Source organism: Talpa europaea (assembly GCF_964194135.1).
Source record: "Talpa europaea genome assembly, chromosome: 16".
NCBI lineage: Eukaryota > Metazoa > Chordata > Mammalia > Eulipotyphla > Talpidae > Talpa > Talpa europaea.
In genome coordinates, this window is record NC_140084.1 from 49,115,592 (window position 1) to 49,137,510 (window position 21,919).

Genomic DNA, 21,919 nt, shown 5'->3' on the forward strand with positions numbered 1-21,919 from the left:
AGGGACGGAGCCAAGATGGCGGCGGCCGACGGCGACGACTCGCTCTACCCCATCGCGGTGCTCATAGACGAGCTCCGCAACGAGGATGTCCAGGTCCGGAGGCGCGGGCGACTCGGGGAGCCGGGGAGGGGGCCCGCGGGCACGGGCGGCGGCGGCGGCGAAGGCGCAGTGTTCTCGGGGAGTGGCGGAAGGGGCCGCGGCCAATCAGGGTCCAGCTCTCATCTCGCCGGGTCCCCGGGCCGGATAAGACGGCGCTGGGGGTTGGGTGTCGGCTGGGCTGCAGCGAGGTTGCGTCTGGGGGTCCCGGGCCTGCCCGGCGCGCGCGGCGGCCCGGGGCCTGGGAGGCGGCGGCCCGGGGCCTGGGGGTCGGCGGGCAGGGTGCGGAAGGGCAGCGCCCGCTGATGGGCGGCGGCCCCGACGGGCCCTTGGGGGTGGGAAGGCGCGGGGCTTGCTCCCCGGGGAGGGGCCGCCGGGCCCCGCGGAGCTGTTCTGCGTCCTGGGCGGCGGCGCCGGCGCCGGGACTCAGCGCCGTGGGGTAACCTCCCCGAAGGGCGGCCGAGCCCGAAGGCTGCCCGGCTAGTCCTGCCCGCCCTCCGCCCGCTCTTTGGCTGTCGACCCCCGAAGGGGAGGGCGGTGACGAGAACCCCCCAGTTCCGAGAACCCCCCAGTCCCGAGGCCGAGGGCTAGCTTCGTGGAGGAGCGAATCGCGAGTCCAGAGCCGCCCCCTTAGGGCCCTCCCATTGCCTGGGGGCGGAGGCATTTTCCTAAAGGGGCTGACAGCTGTGTGGCGAGCTGGGATGCGCCGGCGGCGAGGGGTCCGGAAGCGAGGTCTCCGGGCGGCCAGCCCAGCGCCACCTCCCACCCGCCTGTCACCTTGTGCGCGTCCCTTCCCCGCCTGGGCCTCCGTTTTCAGTCAAACGCGGGCTAACAGTAGCCCGGCCTCGTGGACGGGCTGAGGGACTGAACGGGTTAACGATACAAGTAGAATAGAACCGTGTCCGGCCTGGTGCCAGGGCCCTGATGTTCGGTGTAGTTGTTGGGCGTGGTGATTGAAGAGGTCCGGTCCCCCCCTTTTGGCCTCAGTTTCCCTATTTGTAAAGTGGAGCAGGGGGGAGCGCTGTCTCTGGGTTTCCGGTTAGTGCGCTTAAGCTCTGGAGACCCACGGGCTGCACCCCTGGCTCTTCTACTTCTCGCTGATGGATAAGAGCGAGTTTTCTCTCTAGCCCTCCGTTTTCTCTGCTCTGGAGTGGGGGTCATTACCTAGTTCACCAGGCTGCTGGGCGAAGTCATTTCTTCAGTAAACACCTGCTAGAATCAGGCCTGATGTTGAGGCCAGGAAGGTGACACCAATGTGATGCCCTGGACAGATGTGAAACAGCATGACTGCCTTGGTATGGCTGAGATGTAGGAAGGAAGCAACGCATGTTGTGATAGTGAGTCAGTCGGTATCTGGGCCTCTGCTCTGCCAAGGGCCCTCTTCTGGGCACAGGTATTCACCTGGCCTCGTGGGCCAACGGTCAACAAGTCTAGAAGTGAAGTGTGTGCGGGGTTGGTTGGGGATAAGCACTGAGGAGAATATGAAGAGGGGGGCAGTTTAAAGAATGGTCTGGGAAGACGGAGCCCATGTTGGCAAAGAGCCGGAGGCGGCAAGGATGGAGTCCAAAGATGCTGGGCAGGGGTACTCAGCAAACTGGAAGCTGGATGGGGAGGCTCCCCTGAGGCTGCAGAGTGGAGGATGAGACCAGAAGCAGCAGTTTCAGGAAGGAGGTGGGGTGGCCCTTGCAGGAAGAGAGGCACGCAGGTGTTGATGGGCCGTGTCAGGAGACGTCTATGAGTGTCACCACCAGGAACTTCTCCTGGCCTCCGTGGGTGAAGGTGGAACCCGCAGCATGCAGGGCAGCCCCGGCAGAGGGAATGCACTTTTCACAGAGATCGGCGGAGCTGGCTTCCGAGGGACTCCTGAGGCAAGTTTAGTGGCCTTAACAGCATCATTCTACGAGCTGCCGGTTCTGGGGGTTGGACTCTGAGTAGTCCTGCTGCACTGAAGTCAAGGTTTTGGCAGAATTACCTTCCTTCTAGAGGCTCGAGGGGAAAAGCTGTTCCCTGGCCTTTTCTACCTTCTAGAAGCGCCCACATTTCTTGGCTTGTGACCCCTACCCAGAGTTCTTCGTGGTCATGTCTTCCTCTCACCAGCCCAGAAAGGGTCTCCCATTAAGGATCCGTGTGACTCGATTGGAGCCGCCTGGTCATCCAGGCTCCTCTCCCCCCATCTCACTGAACCTTCACCACGTCTGCTGAGTCCTGTGTTCACAGGAACTGAGTTCTGTGTTCACAGGCTCTGGGTGTGGACATCTGTGGGGGGCTTGTATTTTGCCTCCCATAGTTTGGAGGTGGAGCTGGGAGGGTCAGTCACGGGAGGTGGCGGGCAGTGGCGAAGTGACTTTATTTTTCTTCTTACATTTCCAATTCAGTTAATTTTTCCTTTCATTACTTTTACTTCCCGTGCTTTGAAGTCTGAAGGGAAGCTGCTCTTTCACAGATATTTAAGGAGAGCCTGGTGTGTGCTAGGGGCTGCGTGCTGGTTGAGGAGGTTGACAGGAGAAACAATGTAAAGAAAGGCAGATGGAGGGGAAAAAAGCAGGAATGGGGAGGGCTTATAATTTTGAAGGAAATGCCTAAAGGAAGCCGGTGACGGTTAAGCCGAGAAGGGGAGGGAAGGAGCAGGCCCTGCTCCTCTCCGCGAACTAGCACTCCTGGAAACCAGTGCAAAGGTCCTGAGGCTGGAGTGTATAGAGTGTGTTCTGGGATCAGCAGAAAGGCCACTTAGGAGGTGAAGATGAGAAGGCCTGTGTCTTGAAAGATCTTCTGAGCTGTCACTTAAACCAGGAGTGACACCCAGCTGCTGTTGGCCTTTTGTTGTTTCTGGTTTTGTTTTTTCAAGTGTTATTGAAAACCCATTTGTTTCCATTATTATCTGTGGCTGTTTTCCTGCCACAGCAGAATAGAATATTTGTAACAGAGACAGGGTCTAAAATATTTACTACCTGGCCCCTCACAGGACAGAGATTGCCAATCCTTGATTTCAGCCTCTCTGTGTGAAAATCCCATATTCCAGCTGCCCACTGGGGTACCTCACTGTTAACAGGTGAGGTGACCTTGCTGGACTCGAGTTGTCAGGTTCGAAGCCACTCCTGTGCGTGGCTGTGGAGCACTTGACACGTGGCTCATTTGAAATGAGATGGGCTGGAAGTGAAACGCACGCCCATTTCAGACCCCGACAACGGGGAGACTAGAAAGCGTCTCAGCGAAGCTTCCCACTGCCTGCGTGTGGAATGGCATTTCTGACATAGTGAGTTAATTCCAACTGTTGTGAGTAATTTCACATGCTGTGTTACCTTTTTTTTTTTTTTTTTTTAAGATTTGTTTGTTTATGCATACAAGAGCCAGGGTACAGACCAGAGATGCGGGGGGTGGGGAGGGGGTGAGAGGATTCCCCAGAGACAGAGCGGGGCACAGAACAGGCAGACTGACTGAAATACGCTGCTGAGGGGGGCAGCGAGAGCTCTGCTGTGCCATGTGGGTTCCTCCAAGGCCCCTGTTGGTTACTTTTTCATAATGGTGCTAGAAAATGTAAATTTATGTAGCTTGCGTTTGTGTTAGATTTGCACTGGAGAGTGCTGAATGTTGATCCTGCCCCGTTCATATATAGCAAACCTTCATTCTGAAATTCTGCCCATTTGATGACTAAGGGTGAGAAGTTGCTCAGTCTGTGTCACACACCTCATAAATGGTGAAAGTAGGAATTAGCTTAAGGCAGTGGGTTTCAGGGCACACACTTGACCACCAAGCTGGGGTTCCCCTGCAACACACAGTCTGGGCCTGGAGGTAACACTGGGAGGAGACTGAGCCGTGGGTGGAGGCACACGAGGTTTCGGGCCCTGGTCTGACCACTTTGGGAGTTCCCAGCCCTTCTGGCCTTGACAGTCTTGTTGAGTGAAAAGGGGGTAGAAGACACACCCAGCCTGTGCTGCGGATGAATGTGATGGGTCACATGAAGCAGGACGGCCACTCCCACACCTGCCATGGCCGCATCTAGCCTCTGCTTTTTGTAGGGAGCCCAGGGTCTGGTGAGGCTGAGCTGAGGGCGAAGGTTGCCTTCTGAGAGTTTAAAAAATGGCGGTGGCGGTGAGCACAGGCTCAGTTTGAGGTTCTGCCCCGAATTCGGTGGAGACCCACGCTTCCCTCTGTGCCTCCGCTGCTTCCTGGAGAGGGCGCAGAGTTGGCAGCTGCCTCCTGAGTGTGTTCTAAGAATACAGGTGAGCACACCTGTGCAGTGGTACCTGGTTTTGTACCCGCCACACAGAAAGCACGCTTTAAAAGATAGTTGGACTTTTAAAAACTTACAAAATAAACATTTTTCTGACTTTTGCTGTGCCCAGCTTGTGTTCGGGACAAGAGGAGCAGCCAACACAGAGTGCTTGCTGCATGCCAGGCAACCTCTGTTCTCCTTATTGGATCATCCCAGTGATTCTATGAGGTAGGCACTGCTCCAGCACCTGGTGACTGAGGGAGCTACAGCTCTGGGATGCCGGAGACTTGCCAGGGGCCCTCAGCTCCTTGGTAGAGCCCTGCACACACCCATTCATTATGTCTAAAAAATTGACATGTTTCCCAACCCAAATGTCCCAAAATAGACAAATAGATCAAAAAGTTGTGTAGTCATACAATGGAATATTACTCAGCAGTAAAAAAAGACAGACTCATGCCATTTGTGGCAACATGGTTTGAGCTGGAAGGGATGATGCTAGCCGAAATTAGGCAGAAGAAAAAAGAGACCTACTGGTGGTCTCACTTATATGTGGAATATAGAGGGACCAAACAGAAGGTCAAGAGAAAGTCAAAGGGGGCCTCCCCTGATGGTGCAGAGGTTGAGCCCTGGGCTGTGAAGTTGCCCGCAGCTTCTGCAGAGCCGGTTTGATCCCTGGCCGCCAGCGAGGCTCCCACATGGCGCGCAGACCTCTCCTGCCGCGCCTACTGCTCCCCTCAGCAGTGTACTTTGTCGGTCTGCCTGTTCTGTTCCCTGTTCTGTCTCTGGTGAATCCTCTCACCCTCCCGTGCTTCTGACTGTACCCAGTGCTGGTATGTATGTATGTATGTATGTATGTATGTATGTATGTATGTATAAATAAATAAATAAATAAATCTTTGAGAAAAAAAGTCAAAGGTAGCATAGAACTATTCTGGTGAGGAGGGGAAATGAGGAACGAAGAAGGGTATGTGGGGAGAGAGGCTTTACTTGGACTAGTCAGGCAGTGGGGGCTCTGGGGACTGTGTCTCAGGCCAAGGAGGCAAGTGCAGACGTGGGGAGACTGGGTGCTTTTGTGTGTGTGCTCATCGGTCACTGCCCAGGAGACCCTTGTCACTGGACCCTGGGGAGCAAGCACAGGGAAAATGAGACTGGAGCAGTAGATGGGGAGCTGGGGAGTCTTGGGCCTTGGGGTTTCGCATGGCTGGGGAGAGAGGGCTGGCCACGGTGGGTCGGCTGCAGCTGTTCCTTGCAGGGCAGCGTCCCTGCGGGAGGCTGGGCTGTGTGCTGAGGGCGCAGGCAGCCCTGACCCCGGGTGTGGAGTGCCTGGAGGTGACAGGCACACTCGGGGGCACTGCGCGGGGCGGGGGGAGTCTCTTGTGGCCATGATGTCATTAGGGGACCACTTCCTTGCTGCGCTCTGTCAGAGAACCCAGCCCGCCATCGCTTAACAAGCGAGGGTTTGTTTTCCCATCTAACGGGTTCAGCAGCGCGGGGTCATCACAGACTGTCGCCGTCCAGGCCCGCCTTGCGCAGCCTCGGGCTGGCTGCGGCGTCTGTCCTGGCAGAGCTGACCCAGGGCAGGGAGGTTCTTTCCTTCTCCCTTCAGCAAGGGGAGAACCTTTCCTGAGCTCTCCGTCCACTTGCCTGTGTCTCTTTGTCTAGAACTGGGTCATGTGCTGAGTTAGTATTGAGTTTTGCTGCAAGCGGTAGGAAACTTTAAATGAGCTCAAAGTGTACTTGTGACTGAAGATCAAAAAGCCTAGTGGTCCCCCAAGCTGACAGGGCGTTCTGGCATGTCGGCCCCAGGCTCTCTGCCTCCCCCTCCCTCAAGGCCCCAAGATGGTTGCAAAAGCCAGGAAGAGAGGCGCGACCCCCATCTTGCCTTAAGGACACTTCTAGAAGTCGCCCATACAAATCCCCCGACCAGACGACCAGACGACCAGAACCCCATCACTTCTGGATGCAGAGACGCCTCGGGGGTGGGGTGGGTCACCACTGAAACTAGGGGTGCCTGACCAGCAGGGGAGCCAAGAGGGGGGGCACTCAACCGGGGCCTATCTGGAATTCTAGGGTAGACCCTGGAGTCAGCTGGGAGAAATAACGTCTTTGTGCTCACTGGCCTCTCGGCTCTGCTCCTCCCAGGGCGCCTGTGTTACCGAGCGGAGTAGAAACAGCGTTGGGGGGCCTGTGAGTGTCACCGTGGAAATCAGGACTGTCTGTGTCTAGTGTCAGCAAGTTCCACTAGTGTCATTAATGGCACCTCTTTCAAATTTGTGGTCATTGTCGGACCTGCTAAGGGGGTTTGTGGTGTACTTCCACCGCCCAGATTGAAATCCCAGAAGTCCGATCAGAGCCTCTGCTGAGAGCCGGGTGGCTGGGCTGCAGTCCTGAGCCTGCCATCGCGGACCGTGAGCTTCCTTGGCTTCCGGAGCCTTTGTTTTTTGGGTCATCAAACGGGGTCGGGTCATCCTGAATTTACCTCGTTGAGTGGTTGTGGGGTGCAGATGAGTTGAGGCGTGAGAGCCCTAGGCCCGTCCCCACCATGTCGCCGCCATGGATACGTCGGCCGATGCTGCTCTTTCGCCATGGGAGGAGGGGAGCCACCCCTCCCGCCTGGGGGGTGCCCAGACAGGCAGCAGGTGGGGGCTGCAGGCGCAGGGTGCTCCTGGGAGTGTCGCTTTGTGCTCCCAGGGACTCCCCACGATGGGTGCTGGTTTCACCCCAATTCTCAGGTGAGAAAACTGAGACTCAGAAAGCGGCTGCTGCTCCTGCATTCTGGGCCTGCCTCCTCCCGCCGGCATCACGTCCTCAGAGCTGCTGTGCCCCGTGGTGGCTGGCCCCGGGCACACCGCAGCAGAGGGCCTGCGTGGGAAGGAGGGAGAGGCGCCAAGTGGAGTGGCACGCTCGCGTCCGTGCCCTGTGTGGGCCCCGGGAAAGGGCTGTTGTCGCTTCCTGCCTCCTGCCAGCCGTGTGGCGTGTCTATGCGATCTGGGGCTTTCTGGGCCTGGCTGGGTCCAGCGCCGCCCCTCTCCCTTCATCCTGGACTTGCTCCCATCTCTCTCCTTTTCTTTCCTCTCTAGCTTCGCCTCAACAGCATCAAGAAGCTGTCCACCATCGCGCTGGCCCTCGGGGTCGAGAGGACCCGCAGTGAGCTCCTGCCCTTCCTCACAGGTGCGGTGCCCTGGGGGGAGGGGGGCGCCGTGGGGGCTCCTGCTGCACGAGAGCACTCTTGTTGGGGGTTTCGTGGCTATTTTCCAGTGTCTGTGGGGCTCAGAGCCGCGGGTGGGGATGGCCGTGGGAGGGAGTCTGCAAGGCAGGGGTTCTCGGGTGTGGACCCCAGGGTGGGGCCGTGCTCTACGCCCTTGCATTCTCTCATCGGCCGGGCTGGGCTGCTCTGGCAGGACCTGGACACAGAGAGGAGCCAGCCCTGGACTCGGGGGGTCAAGACCTGTCATGGGGTTTCTGTTGGAGGTGGCGTGGCAGCTGGGGCCTGAGCCTGCCCCTGGAGGAGGCTTCCAGGAAGTGGTAGCTGAGCTGAGGCTCACAGGATGGAGCACTTACTTCTCAGAGCAAAGAAAAGAGCAGAGAGAGCAGTCTTAGGGGAGACGTGCCCCCAGCCTCAAGCCCCCACGACCGTGCCCTCACTTCCCAGGCAGCTGCACTTGTGTCCCCGGTGGCCCCATCTCCCCTCCCCAGCCCAAGCCCTGATCTCCACCAGCCCGGGTGTCGGTGGGCAGCTGAATGCCGGGAGTCGGGAAGCTCGGTCTTGGGGGACTGACCCAGCCTGTCTGGTCCACAGACACCATCTACGATGAGGATGAGGTCCTCCTGGCCCTGGCGGAGCAACTGGGAGCCTTCACCACCCTGGTGGGTGGCCCCGAGTACGTGCACTGCCTGCTGGTGAGTCTGTGGGGCCGGCGGGAGGCCCTCTGCTGCCCCTGGGGCGGGGAGGGGAGCCGTAGGGGAGGCCGAGGTTACCGTCCCTGAAGAGGAGCCTCGGGCCTTCTGTTCGTGCAGCTCATTGGCAGTGAGGTCACCACACCACAGCTGCACTCGTCTCCCTTAGCAGTCGCGGGCCGGCCACCTGCCTGGCCGTGCCAGCCCCACCCGCACCCCACACCCTGTCACAGCCGGAGCTGTGGAGTCATTTGCTGTGTGACTTGGGAGTTTCTCACCTCTCTGTGCTACACTGTCCTCGTCTGTAAAGCGAGAGCCGTTGCAGCCTGTCCTGACGGCCGCCTGGGATCCTGTGGCCACGCTGGGCCTGCGGCACTCACTGAGCGTGGCTGCCCGCCCCTCAGGGCTTAGCTGCACCCGCAGGCCAGTGTTCCGCCTCTCTGGGCAGCACTGGTATTCCACCTGGTGCCTCCTCCTGGCTGTCCCCAGCCCCATGCCGCCACCACCTGGGGGCTCGGGCTAGTGATGGCTGGGCACAGGGGTGCGTCACAGGCTCCCAGGGCTGCTGTCTGGGAGATCGGGGAGGCGCCTGTCTTCTGGGGAGCGCCTTAGAGGTTGCCCAGTCCCTTGATTTTCATAGTTCTCGGAGCCCTGCTTCCGGCCCGCCTCTTCCTCCCCTCAGTCACTTGCTTTCACTGTTCCCAGGGTGCCCTTTGCTGCGGTGCCTGTACTTGATAGTGTTGCGCAGCTTTGTCGGTGGGGGCCCCCCAGGTGGTATGTGAGTGCCAGTACTGCTGCTAACGGGCGGCCTTTTGGGTTCGAGCACACACGGTCAGTGTTTTCTCCCAAGCAGCCTCAGGTCCAAGGCAATGTGATCGTTGCCTTGGAATTGCGGCGTCTCGGCTTGCCTCTGTGCTGGGTATAATTTGCGTGTGATACACTGAAACCAAGCATAAGTGTGATCCTTTTGCACAGCTCAGGGCTGTATACCAGGAATGTGGTGAGGTCACGGACCAACCTGAAGGGGCCGTGCCTCCCTGGAGCTTTCTGCAGCTCTGGCCCTGGCCAGCTTTGCTGAGGAGAGATTTCATAGCCTTCAGCAGCTTCTCGGAGCTCTGAGGACCAGAAAACCCTGTTGAGAACCCCTGGGGCCTGCAGCCAGAGGGCACTTGGCTGCTGGGGAGACAGGGTGGGATGAGGGGCATCGGCAGTGCCCCCACAGGATATTCGCAGCAAAGGAAATTCCTGTCATCCCACACTTCCTTTTGGGGAGCAGTCTCAGTGACCCCCAGGACAGGTGCCCATGGAGGTTCCATCAGAGAGCAGATGTCCTGCGGCCCTGTGGGCCAGCAGGCCGGGAACCCACACGCAAGTCAGGTCACTGTGTTCCAAGCCCAGAGCAGCCCTTAGGCTGGGGTGGGGCAGCTATCAAGGAAGGCCTCCTGGAGGAGGTGGCACATAGGTTGGTTTGTGACAAGTCATAGGGAATGGAGAATGCCTGCTGTATACTTTGTTCATCCCACAGATAGGAGCTAGGCCGTGGGTGTGGGAAGCCAGAGGTCTGGCCTAGCCCTGGTTCTCTAATGAAACAGAATTGATTTCTCGGGACCCATGTAATGATAGCAAGTGATGCTTCCGTGTCTTAGCCCTTTTGGAATTGGGGATCCCTTTGATCTCTGAGACTCTGACCAAAACTCTGGACTCAGAACAGCTCAGAAGACTTTAGGAGGACCCCCACCTACCCCTCCTTGGCCTTAGGTCTGAGAGTACACCCCCTGTCCTGAGGGGCCCTGGACGTTGTGAGAGCAGCCCTGGAACTCCCTGGCACCTCCTTCCTGGGCCTGGCCCTGAAGCCTGACTCCTCCGGGCTGTGCTGTGGGAGGCCTGGGTGGACCTGCCATGGGTGGTCCAGGCAGCACCCTGTAAGAGCCTGACTCTGTAGTCCCCCGCTGGGGAGGGCCTCTGGGAGAAGGACGGATTACCCTGAGCTCCACTTAGTCACTGGGGCAGCTGACTGGCTTCCTGCTGTATGCCAGCCGAGCGTGGGAGCCCAGTCCCTGCGGCAGTGGGTGACCCCCCCACACCTGCGGCCACACCCCGTGAGTCACTCCTAGCCTGAAACCTTGCCCAGGGTGACCCTATGACAGGTGTGCCCTGGCAGGCACAGTTTCCTTCAGGACCCATCATTGCCAGCCTTCTCCAAAGGAGACTTAAAATTTAAAAACAAAAATTTTTTTTAAAGATTTATTTATTTATTTATTTATACAAGCACTGGGTACAGTCAGAAGCACGGGAGGGTGAGAGAATTCACCAGAGCCAGAGCGGGGAGGAGAACAGACAGACAGAAGGAGGACACTGCTGAGGGGAGCAGCGGGCGCAGCAGGAGAGGTCTGTGTGCCATGTGGGACCCTCGCCGGCGGCCGGGGATTGAACCGGTGCTGCAGAGGCTGCGGGCAGCTTCGCAGCCCAGCGCTGCACCGCTGCACCGCTGCACCACCAGCGAGGCCCAAAATTTTTTTATTGCAAAATAAAATGCCGTTTTAACCATCTTTAAGTGCGTGGCTCTGCAGCCTACTGTGGGCACGTTGCGGCGCAGGCCCCTGCCCTTCATCTCCCCACTGCCCTCGAAGCTTCATCGAAGCTTCTCATGCTCCCTGCCCCTGTAAGCAGACTCTACGCCCCACTCCTACTTCTGTGAACCTGCCCCTCATGTGAGGGGTCCTGCACGGTGCCTCACAGGCTTGCCCACGAGGGAGTGGCATGGGTTAAAGGTGATTTTTCACCTGTGACACCCCGGCCCTCTTGGAAAGCCAGGCTGCTTTTGCGAGCTCCCCGTGGGGACAGCAGGTGTGTGGCCCATGCTCCCAGGCTGCCCCTGTCCAGTTTGCAGTCTCTGCCTTTCTCTGCTGTCCCCTCCTGTCACCTTTGCGCTTTGCTCCACCCTACTGCCTGCCTGGGCCCCGGAGGCCTTACCGTTTATGACCTCAGTTCGCCTTCTGTACCTGTCAGGCCAGGTTGGACTTCTGACTGTAGGCCTGCCCGCCTTTGTTTGAACAGCTTAGGAGAAAGTGAGTGTCCCCCTCATTTGGTTATTGAGTCCCGTGTGTGCTAGGAGCTCAGCGGGGGACACCCCTGAGCCAGCCAGCTGTCCCCAAGGAGCACAGCCACCCAGGCCTTGCAGTGACATAGTGAGCAGCCACGAGCCCCGGCCTGGATGGGCCAACGGGTGCTATGATGAGTCCCAGGCCGCAGCTGCTGTCCCGGCTGGGGCATCTCCAGGCCAGGGCCCACTGTCCCTTCTGCCTGCAGCTGTGCTGGCTCAGACAGGGAGCCCCGCCTTTGCTGGCGCAGTTTTCTCCTCTATGAACAGAGATAGCCGCGGGTGATGGGATGCGCCTGCTTCGTGGGATTTGGCTGGTCAGAGCAGGTCGCTGGAGTGGGCTGCCTCAGTGGCCCTGCGAGAGCACGCAGACATGGCGTCCCCCTGGGTCACTGCCTTAGCGCACTGGGGACAGCTGTGGCTCTCCCTAGAAAGTGACAGATGATGGGGGCACGTGCACCCTACCACACCCCTCCCAGAGCTGATAAATGGGGCTTTTCAGGGAAGGCACACCAGATGAAAGCTGGGAGGCTGATCAGGGAAGGCTTCTCGGTGGAGGTGTGCCTACAGGAAGCACACATGGTGACAGGTATTCTGTGCTGCAGCCGCCCCTGGAGTCGCTGGCCACGGTGGAAGAGACGGTGGTGCGGGACAAGGCGGTGGAGTCCCTGCGGGCCATCTCGCACGAGCACTCGCCCTCCGACCTCGAGGCCCACTTCGTGCCGCTGGTAAAGCGGCTGGCGGGCGGCGACTGGTTCACCTCCCGCACCTCGGCTTGCGGTCTCTTCTCCGTCTGCTACCCACGCGTGTCCAGTGCCGTCAAGGCAGAGCTGCGACAGTGAGTCCCCTGCTCTGGCCCCTGAGCAGCCCCCAGCCCCCTGCCTTAGCTCCGGTTAGGGGTCCCCTGAGCTCCCGCGGCCTTGGAGGGACCTGGCCTAGTGTCGTCCTGGCTGGCTCGTGCAGGGAGTGGAGCTGACTGTTCCCTCCTCCCGTGCGATGAGGGTTTAAGTGGATGGCTCCCTGCCGAAAGCAGAGGTGCCCACAGGCCCCTGGAAGTGCGGTGAGCCCTCAGCCAGCCCCCTCTGGCGAGGTACCCCAAGTTTCTCATAGGTGGGACTTGCCTTCCAGAAGAAGGCAATGGAAATGCACTTAATTGGATTAAAATTTCCCATTAATACGCTTGTCTTCCCCTCCCTCTGGACGTTGTCCCTCCACCAGTGGCACAATCTAGTGAGTTCTCCTGCCAGCACCCTGGTTCCCACTGCCCTCGGCCGGGAGGCCCCCATGGAGCAGGCTGCTGAGTGGCCAGGCTGCGTACCTGGGCTCCGAGGAGCTGTCAGCTCCCTGCTTGCCTGGACTTGGCGCACATGGGCTACTGAGTGTCAAACACACGGTCTCCTTGAACCTCACAGTGACCTTGGGCCAGGTTGGACTGGGGTGGGGGAGCACTTTATATCAGCTCCATTTCTAGCATGGGGAGACCCTTACTTGCTGCCTTGGAGTCCCAGGGAGCCTACTCCGTGCCCCATCCCATCCAGGTACTTCCGGAACCTGTGCTCAGATGACACCCCCATGGTGCGGCGGGCCGCAGCCTCCAAGCTGGGGGAGTTCGCCAAGGTGCTGGAGCTGGACAATGTCAAGAGTGAGATCATCCCCATGTTCTCCAACCTGGCCTCCGACGAGCAGGTGGGCTCTGCACCCCTCCCCTCCCTCTGCTGGGCCCCGCATCCTAGAGGGAGCCCGCTGCTCACCCGCCTGTGCCGCCCCCCAGGACTCGGTGCGGCTGCTGGCAGTGGAGGCATGCGTGAACATCGCCCAGCTCCTGCCCCAGGAGGACTTGGAGGCCCTGGTGATGCCCACCTTGCGCCAGGCTGCTGAGGACAAGTCCTGGCGCGTCCGGTACATGGTGGCCGACAAGTTCACGGAGGTGGGTCCACTGACAGCCTCTTGCAGCGGGGAGACTGAGGCCCCGAGGGGGTGGCTGGGCTGTGGGTTGTCGTCAGCCGGGTGGAGTCATGGGGGCGTGAGCAGTAGTCTGTGAGGACGAGGGCCGCCGACGTCTGGACTGAGAGTGAGCACCGCAGGCAGAGCGTGTCCCGGCCGCATCAGCTGCCCCTTCAGGAGGGCGGGGAGTCCACTGGTGTGTGGCGCGGCCAAAGGAAAGACCATACAGACTGACCCTTACTCCCCGCTGTTTGGGAGCCAGAAGGTAAAAGCAGGTGTGAATGGCAGCACTCCAGCCCCTCTCCCCAGTTGTCCACATGGCTCCTCCCTGTCCCGACGAGGTCTCAGTGGTCATCCCCTTCTTGGGGTTCACCAGTCGTGGCTGGGTCAACCTCCCTGGTGACTCGCTTCCCTCCGTCGCCTCTTTACATGTCCTGTCTTTAGTCACATCTAGAGTACTGGGGCGTCAGGACTTCCATGGATTTGGGGGAGGTGTAGGGATACTCTTCAGTGCATGGCTATTTGTTAGGAAGACTGAGGAGCCACAGGCCGCTGCGCAGCACCCCCATGCTCCCGTGGACACGGTGGCTCTGCCTGGCCTGGACTCGGGGCAACAAGCCCGCGCATGTGGGACTGCTGGGGTGTGCCAGTGCCCAGCACAGAAGCCCACGAGCGTCTTTCTCCTTCCCTAGAACCCCTGCCTCCCCGCCTGCTGCCGTGAGACGGGCTGGACCTGCCAGCCTTTTTCCCCTTAGTCTCTATTGTTTTACGTTAATCACAAAAGTAGCACTCGCTCTGGTGACCAGTCTTTAAAAGTACAGACATAGGTAACTCAAAAGCTTGGCTGGTCTCAGGTTGGGTAACAGAGAACCCTGACCGACCTGGTCAGCACGGCTATCGTCACGTCTAGCACAGACCACGGCACTGTGCCTCAGTGCCCTCAAGCTCCTCGTTGTGCCTCTCCAGGGTCACAAGAATCCAGCCGGGCACTCGGGCCCCAGCCTCACGCCCCTGTCCTGCAGTGCTCAGCCCTTACCGTCCCTCGGGCCCCTGGTGCTGGGGTAGACCCACTGCACGGGCCACATGTTTGGCCTGGATTCTGGAGCTTGTGACTTAAAATTTGGTGTCATTCAGCCAGTCCCTCCCTGCCCTCTCATCCCTCTGCCTTCCCACCTGCAGCTCCAGAAAGCAGTGGGGCCCGAGATCACCAAAACAGACCTGGTCCCCGCCTTCCAGAACCTGATGAAGGACTGTGAGGCCGAGGTGAGGGCCGCAGCCTCCCACAAGGTCAAAGGTTGGTGCTGGCAGCCAGAACACAGCAAGTGGGTGGGTGTTGGGCCAGGTGCAGAAACGGGCAATGCGTCTCATCTCCTGCCCCCTTCTTTGCCCCCAGAATTCTGTGAAAACCTCTCAGCTGACTGTCGGGAGAATGTGATCATGACCCAGATCTTGCCCTGCATCAAGGTAATGGGGGGTTTGGGCCAGGGAACAGAGCAGCCCTGAGCCTCTGAGAGAAGGGGTGGAGACGGGCTTTGAGGGTCAGCCAGAGGCAGCTGAGTGCCCGGCCTCCGGGACCAGGCAGTCTGGGGTTTGAAGCCCTTGGGGCTACAAGTGGAGATGACGTATAAGGCTCAGGGCTGACCGTGGAGGCAGAAGCGCTTCCCCCCTCCAAGGGGCTTGGGGATGGTTGCAAGGGCAGGGCCAGTGTTTCTGGAAGCAGGCTGGACACTCCGGGAGCCCAGCTGCCCTGGGCGCTCAGTGGCACGTGGGACTCGGGGCCAAGCCGGCCGTCCTCAGGGCTTCTTAGCCGTCAGGCCACGTGGCATTGGATCCCAGAGACTTCCCCCTCCCATCCCCCTCCCAGGAGCTGGTGTCAGATGCCAATCAGCATGTCAAGTCCGCCCTGGCGTCAGTCATCATGGGCCTCTCCCCCATCCTGGGCAAGGACAACACCATCGAGCACCTGCTGCCCCTCTTCCTGGCTCAGCTGAAGGATGAGGTAGGCCCGCGGGGGCTCTGAGCGCAGGTGGGCTGGCTGCCTTGCTGGGTTGCCTGTGACTGCTGGCCCCGTCAGCTGACACCTGGGCCCCGGGGGCTGTGCATTGTGGGTGAGGTGGCCCACATCCACTCACTCGTCTGTGACTCGTTTTGCCCGGTCCTTCCCCCGTGCTGCTGCTGTCCTGGCTTCCAGAGACCAGAGAACAAAGCAGACGGTTTTGGTCCTCAGAAACTGGCAGAGAGAGACAGGGCTGCCTGGATTCTGTGATCCAGGGGGCGCGCGTGTGTGTGTGTCTCCCTGTGCCCACGTGGAATCAGGCTGACTCTGCACCACAGGACCCTGGAGCCACAGGCTTAAATACTGGCATCCTTTCCTCACAACAGCCCAGAGGTGACTGGGCCTGCACTGGGACTGGCCTCTGCCGACCGCAGTACCCCCTGGGTCTGAGGTGGCCACTATGAGTTCCCCCATCTCTGTGTCCTGGACAGCAGCAGGCCTAATCCTCTCAGCCAGACCCCAAGGATGGTGCTCAGCACACCCGCCCTCACCCCACGCCCCTCACTGGCCAGAGCTGGTCATGTGACCATGCCTGTGTGTTTAGTGTTGGAGAAGCTTGGGCAGCCGGGGCCTTGGGAATGGTGGCCAGAGAAGGAGGGTGGACTGTCTGGGTGAGAGGGCTCCTTTTGCCAGTCCTGGGTTGCTGTGTGCTGGGCCCCCATCTGATCTCCATGCTCCCCTCAGTGCCCAGAGGTGCGGCTGAACATCATCTCCAACCTGGACTGCGTGAACGAGGTCATTGGCATCCGGCAGCTGTCACAGTCCCTGCTCCCTGCCATCGTGGAGCTGGCGGAGGACGCCAAGTGGCGGGTGCGACTGGCCATCATCGAGTACATGCCCCTGCTGGCTGGACAGCTGGTGAGCGTGATGCCGGGGCGGCAGTCGGCGCGGTGACGGCCACCTGGACTGGGAGGGCCGTGTAGGGAAGGAGGACGAGGAAATAGGGCCTTGAAAATGATCAGCGCTGAGGGAGGGAGGAGAGTCCACCGGGGAAGCTGAGGAACCCTCCTGGGGCAGCCTGGAAACCTCCTCCCTGCTTCCCTCCTGCAGGGGGTGGAGTTCTTTGATGAGAAACTCAACTCCTTGTGCATGGCCTGGCTGGTGGATCATGGTGAGTGCCTGCAGAGGCCGGGGAGAGTGGGGCTCTGGCGGGGTGTGGGTGGCACTGACAGATGCACGTAGCGACTGGGTTCCTTGCTCTCTAGAGCCTTGGACATGTGCAGGGTGGGGGGACAGGGCGGCTGCCCGGGGCTGCCTAGGTAGTGGGGCCTGAGCCCGCCCCTGGAAGCCAAGTGCAGCAGGCCAGGCTCAGCACTGAACCCACGTTCATGAGCCCCCGTTCGTGGCTGTCTCAGCCCATCTCCATCTCGGCCTGATCGGACACGGGCTTGTGGCTTTGTGGAGCGCGGTCAAGTGGCTGGGCCGTCTGTCAGGCACCAGAGCATGCGTGGAGTCGGGTGCTTCTGGAGCACCGGGGCTCCTCTGAAATGAGCCAGCATCCCGTGGGGGATGCCAAGGAGACACGCATGGGGAGCCCCATGTGGGGCATGCTGAGCCCTCTCCCCCAGGCTTGGTGGTCGCTGGCCTGGCCCAGGGCTGCGGTAGGCGCCCGTGAGTACACGTAGCCCCACCACATCGCCATCACACCCACCTCCCCTTCCCGCAGTCTATGCCATCCGCGAGGCGGCCACCAGCAACCTGAAGAAGCTGGTGGAGAAGTTTGGGAAGGAGTGGGCCCACGCCACTATCATCCCCAAGGTCTTGGCCATGTCTGGGGACCCCAACTACCTGCACCGCATGACCACACTCTTCTGCATCAACGTGAGCAGCCCGCCGGCCACTGGGAACTGGAGCCCCCGGGGAGGAGGGCTGGCGGAGAGAACAGACGCGGGAGCGGGGCGTGGCGGGCTATGGAGTCGCGGTCTGCCCCCTGGGGAACTCAGGCCCTGAGGCTGGACTGTCAGCCTCACGGGGCCTCTGGGGGTGTTGCCTGTGTGGCGGGGATCCAGGGCTGAGGAGAAGTGATGCCGCCGGGAGTGGCCTCCTTCTGCACGTGTGCATGTGTGTGCGTGGCGTGATGGCTGAGCGTGCAGGCCCCACAGGCAGACCTTAGTGCTCTGCCGTGCCGGCTGCAACTGTGGAGAACGAGCCAGGTAGTTGTGACCAGGTAGTTGGTTTCCCGGCCTGGAATCTGGTCATATGCTGCCTCCTCACGTGGCGAGGGTCGGCCTGGTTCTGTGGGCACAGGGCCAGGTCAGCGGAAGTCTTGTGCAAGTATGCTCCTGTCTGTCCCCTTGAAAAAAGTGTTCACGTGGCCGAAAATCAAAGGACAGGATTTAAAAACCAGTGTAACTCAGAGTTCTGATCATTCCTTCCCAGGCCTCCCCTCGGGGACCCTGGGGATCAGGAGCCAAGTCCCACCCCCAGGAGTGAAGGGAAGGCTGTGGACAGGCAGGGACGGGAAGACAGTGAGCGGCGGGTGAGGGGGGACTCAGGAGAGTGCCTTGCCCCAGTGGGCTCAGCTTCCTCTAGGCCCGAGGGCGGGTGATCAGCCTGTGCTGCCCTGGCTCCCAGGTGCTGTCGGAGGTCTGCGGGCAGGACATCACCACCAAGCACATGCTGCCCACCGTGCTGCGGATGGCCGGGGACCCTGTGGCCAACGTCCGCTTCAACGTGGCCAAGTCCCTGCAGAAGATCGGGCCCATCCTGGACAACAGGTGAGGTGGCATCCGCACTCACCAGCAGGCCCCCGGGCATGTTGTCTGAGCTCTGCAGGGAGAGCCTCGGGTGAGGCGGGCACTGCCCTTTGCCTGCTGCGTGACCTTGGCCCATCTGTAACCCCTCTGCTCCTCAGCTCAGTTGTGGGTTGAGAGGCCACGTGGCCTCCCGCACATAGGGGAGTGCTGCCAAGGCGGCACTTCTGTGCGAGCAGCAAAGTGCTAGAAAACGGAGAGGCTCACGTGTTTGTGTGTGTGATTTATAATTCCACCAGGGTCATCATCCACCCAGGAGAAGGTTCACTGAAAACTGCAATGTCTCTAGTGAGAACTATAACATTTGCTTTGAGAAATGAAAGCGCTACATGGTGTTCACGGATGGGACAAATACCAGCCCGTCTCACCATGTTCTTTAATGGAAGTTCTGCCAGTTAATTCTGGAGTTAACATGAATATGCAAAGATCTGAAGCAGCCAAGGTGACCCTAAAGAGCAAAGGCGGTAGACTCGGGCCTGTGACGCCAGGACAGGTGATGTCTGTGGCAAGAGAAAAGTGGGCGTCAGCACAACAGAGTTCAGATCACTCGGTGGAGTAGAACGAGGGCACAGAAACCAGCCCCAAGTCTGCAGCAGGCGCCACAGCAGTCAGCGGGGGTGGAGTGGGTGGGCGCCCACCAGAGCCAAGAACCTCCCACCTCAGTTCACGAGCAAATAAGGGATGAGAGACCAGAGAGTGAAAATTCTAGAAGGAAATGTAGGCCGATACCCTCAGGACTTACGGTGGACACAGCTTTGTTGAGTAGCCGCCAAAGGCGGATGAGTTGGTTTTCAGTAAATTGAAGACCCTGGTCCAGAGACCCTGTTATGAGAGTGGACACGCCGGCCTCCGGCAGGCAGGCGGCGCAGGCAGGCGGCACAGGCAGGACGCGCTGTGGCGGAGAACGCAGCCAGAGTGCTCTTCCGCAGATCAGTAGGACAGGAGGTGGGGGAAGCCTCGGACGGGTGATTCCAGGTCTGGGGTGGCAAGGCGCTCGGCACTAGCCGTCAGGAGAACGCACATCCCCCCACACACGCCCTCCCCAACTGAGCCTCCCGACTCCACCATGGTGTGAGCACAGGTGTCGTGGGCCCTGGCGCCCTGCTCCCCGGGCGGGGCTGTGAGAGGCAGGCCATCCAGTCACCCCGGAAGTGAGTAGATGGGCGCAACACTTCCCCTCCTGGCGCCCGCCCAGGAACAAACAGGCTGTGCTCATGTCTGAGGCCCTTGTGGTGGCCGCCATTGTGGAAACCGCAAACATCTGTCTGCGGGCCCTGCTTTGCTCCACCTCGAGTTGGGCTGTGAAGAAGAATGCCTGCAGTTTGCGCCCGCACGGTGACGCTCTCACTCAGAGGACACCTTGGTGCTTCCTTTTATGCCCCATGCTCAAAGGAGGACACGCAGCTGTGATGGGAGCGAGCGCAGCGGTGCTTGGGAGCCTCTGTCAGCCGAGGGGAGAGGCTTAAATTGCGCTTGTGATGCCTCTCTCTGTGTCTCTTTGCAGACACAACTTCCCCCCTGTAGTTTCAGCAGACACTCGGCTCCCCCTGGGAATGGGCTTTCGGTGCAGACAGGTTCCCTGGGCCCCTTCCGCAAGAGCAGAGGGCTCCTCAGCGCCGCGGGGCCGCGGCTGGCACAGCTGCTCTTGGGCTGGGCTCGCCCCCCTCCACCGGCAGTGAGTGGGCTGGCTGATGCCTCGACGAGGCCTGGCTCACTGAAGCAGCACTGGAAAGTCCAGGGCTGTATGCTGTATTGTTGGACAGCGAGCGACGTGCTGCACGCAGCATGGTGGGGTTCTCCTGGTCACCGGGAACCAGTGACGTGTGCGGCTCCCATTGTGCCAGGTCTGGGGGCTGAAGCCACACACTTCCAGTATTTCCCTTCGGCACTTGCCACGCCTTCCCAGACTGTGCGTGGCGGGAACCCAGACCCATACCCGGCAGCCTCTGAGGGGCGAGTGATGAGTGTTCAACTGCCCAACCCCTGAACTTGGGGACCGGTCCAGACGGCCTGACCCTCCTGTGCCTCTCTGCGCTTGAATCCACGAGGGTGTCTGTGTCCGGGCCCCAGACCCCGCGCCACCCGCTCACCCTGCCCTCCACTTGCAGCACACTGCAGAGTGAGGTCAAACCCATCCTGGAGAAGCTGACCCAGGACCAGGACGTGGACGTCAAGTACTTTGCCCAGGAGGCTCTGACTGGTGAGGCATGGAGGCTGCGGAGACCCTGAGAGGGCGGTCTGGGCCGTGCCTGGGCGGGGAGGGGTGGGAGCAGGTGTGGGGCTCACTGTGCTGCTCACTCTGCTGTTCTGTCCCCAGTTCTGTCTCTTGCCTGATGTTGAAGTGGAGCTGCCACCCGCCATCCGCGGCGTCCAGCCCCCCTCGGGGAGACGGTGGGGCTTGGCTGTCACTCCCGGTGCATGGTCTGACCCGGGCCCTCCCCGCACGGTTCCTCCTCTGCAGCCTCACCGCCCACCTCCCTGGGGCGGGGCACTCGGCGCCATAGGGCGGCGACCCTTGGGAGGGCCCTGCCTGCATCCGGCGGGGGGAGAAGTGTGACCATCAGGTCACTTGGTCCTGCTGCTGTTGTGGACCCCTCCTCTTGCCTTCTCCGCCTCCCTGTCCCCTCAGTGGGTTTTTTGTGTCAACTGTGTCGTTTTTATTTTATTCCTTCCCTCCCCCCTTTTCACAGAGAAATAAAGGTCTAGAAACAGCTGGTGCTCTGGTCGCATCACTGGTACAGAGGAGGCACCCCAGCAGGGCTGAGGTCCACCGTTCCCTCTGGGAGACCTGAGGTCCGGAGGATGCTCTAGAGACCTCCAGGGCGGGGTGTCCCAGGTCCACGGCCAGCATTGCAGCCCCCGGCGCCTCCTGCGCTGGTGAGAGCAGGGGCCTTGGGGCGGCCGCCGGGGCCTGAAGCTGGCCCCCCAGTCAGTCTCTGTGAGCTTGAGCAGGCGGCCGAGCCTCTGCCATAGCTGGTCCCTGGCAGGACGTCTAGGTCATGGGGCTGCTTGTGAAGACGAAGTGGGTTAACACATGTAAAGTGGGTCACTGTGTGTGGCAGACATGGTTCTAACTCACTGAAGGAGACGGACCTGGGGCCATCAGGCTCTGATGGGGAGGAGCCAGCAACTTTGCCCCACCCCCCCCCGTGTCTGTTCCTGCCCACTCCTCCCCCCACCCCCCACCCCAAACACAGGCACCGATGCTTCGCTGGAGTGGGCTGCCCAGACTCAAGGTTCTTCCCAGGGCGGTCACCTGACCAGCTAGGTGACCAAATAACACGTGGACAGAAGCACAGACACAGCTTCTGGGACACATTCCTAGGTGGGGAGACAGGGAGACTGTCGAGGCAACGGTCTGGGCTCATCACTCAGCAGGTCGCCTGGATTCTAGCTGAGCCGAGGAGCCCCGGGAGGTGCAGGAGCCACCACGATGGCCGTGCGTGTGGGTGGCTCTGGGGACTCTGGAGTGAGGTCAGGCTCTGTGGGCAGGAGGGGGCTTGGCGGCAAGTGGCGAGGTGACTTCACCAGCCGAGCCCTCGTGTCACCACGGGCCTGTTACCCTGCTGGGAGCTGGGGGTGAGGTGAAGGGGACTCAGCACTTCCTCGGTAATTCAGTGCTGTCACGGGGCAGGGCCTATGACTTAAACCCAGCCCCTCCTGGCGCACCCGCCCCCCCCACAAGAAACATGCACCTTTCCTAGGATACGCATTTCTGAAGGACTGAAAAAGATGTGAGCTGGTGAGGCGGGGTCGGGGTTGGGACACCCTCCCTCAGCAGACGGTGAATGTACAGCCCTAGGAGGCAACCTTCCAGGAGCTGCGGAGGAACGTTCCAGCCAGCGGTCACAGGGCGGTGG

General features: G+C 60.3%; 1 protein-coding gene across 1 annotated transcript; it reads left to right on the forward strand.

Moving 5' to 3' along the window:
• Nucleotides 1–20,766, forward strand: PPP2R1A (protein phosphatase 2 scaffold subunit Aalpha). Its single transcript, XM_084257762.1, has 15 exons — nt 1–93; nt 7,390–7,480; nt 8,109–8,209; nt 11,912–12,144; nt 12,845–12,992; nt 13,078–13,233; nt 14,430–14,544; nt 14,644–14,714; nt 15,115–15,249; nt 15,991–16,164; nt 16,357–16,417; nt 16,973–17,127; nt 17,881–18,023; nt 20,168–20,259; nt 20,377–20,766. The coding sequence occupies exons 1-15, from the start codon at nt 16–18 to the stop codon at nt 20,391–20,393; spliced, it is 1,770 nt and encodes a 589-aa protein (XP_084113888.1). The 5' UTR covers nt 1–15; the 3' UTR covers nt 20,394–20,766.
• Nucleotides 20,767–21,919: the final 1,153 nt, after the last annotated feature.

What these genes read in the sequence shown, in the direction of transcription:
- PPP2R1A (XM_084257762.1), top strand. Translation starts at nt 16, where the DNA reads ATGGCGGCGGCCGACGGCGACGACTCGCTCTACCCCATCGCGGTGCTC. An exon ending in AGTACGTGCACTGCCTGCTG is followed by an intron (nt 8,210 to 11,911) that starts GTGAGTCTGTGG and finishes TCTGTGCTGCAG; the next exon opens with CCGCCCCTGGAGTCGCTGGC. An exon ending in GTCAAGGCAGAGCTGCGACA is followed by an intron (nt 12,145 to 12,844) that starts GTGAGTCCCCTG and finishes CATCCCATCCAG; the next exon opens with GTACTTCCGGAACCTGTGCT.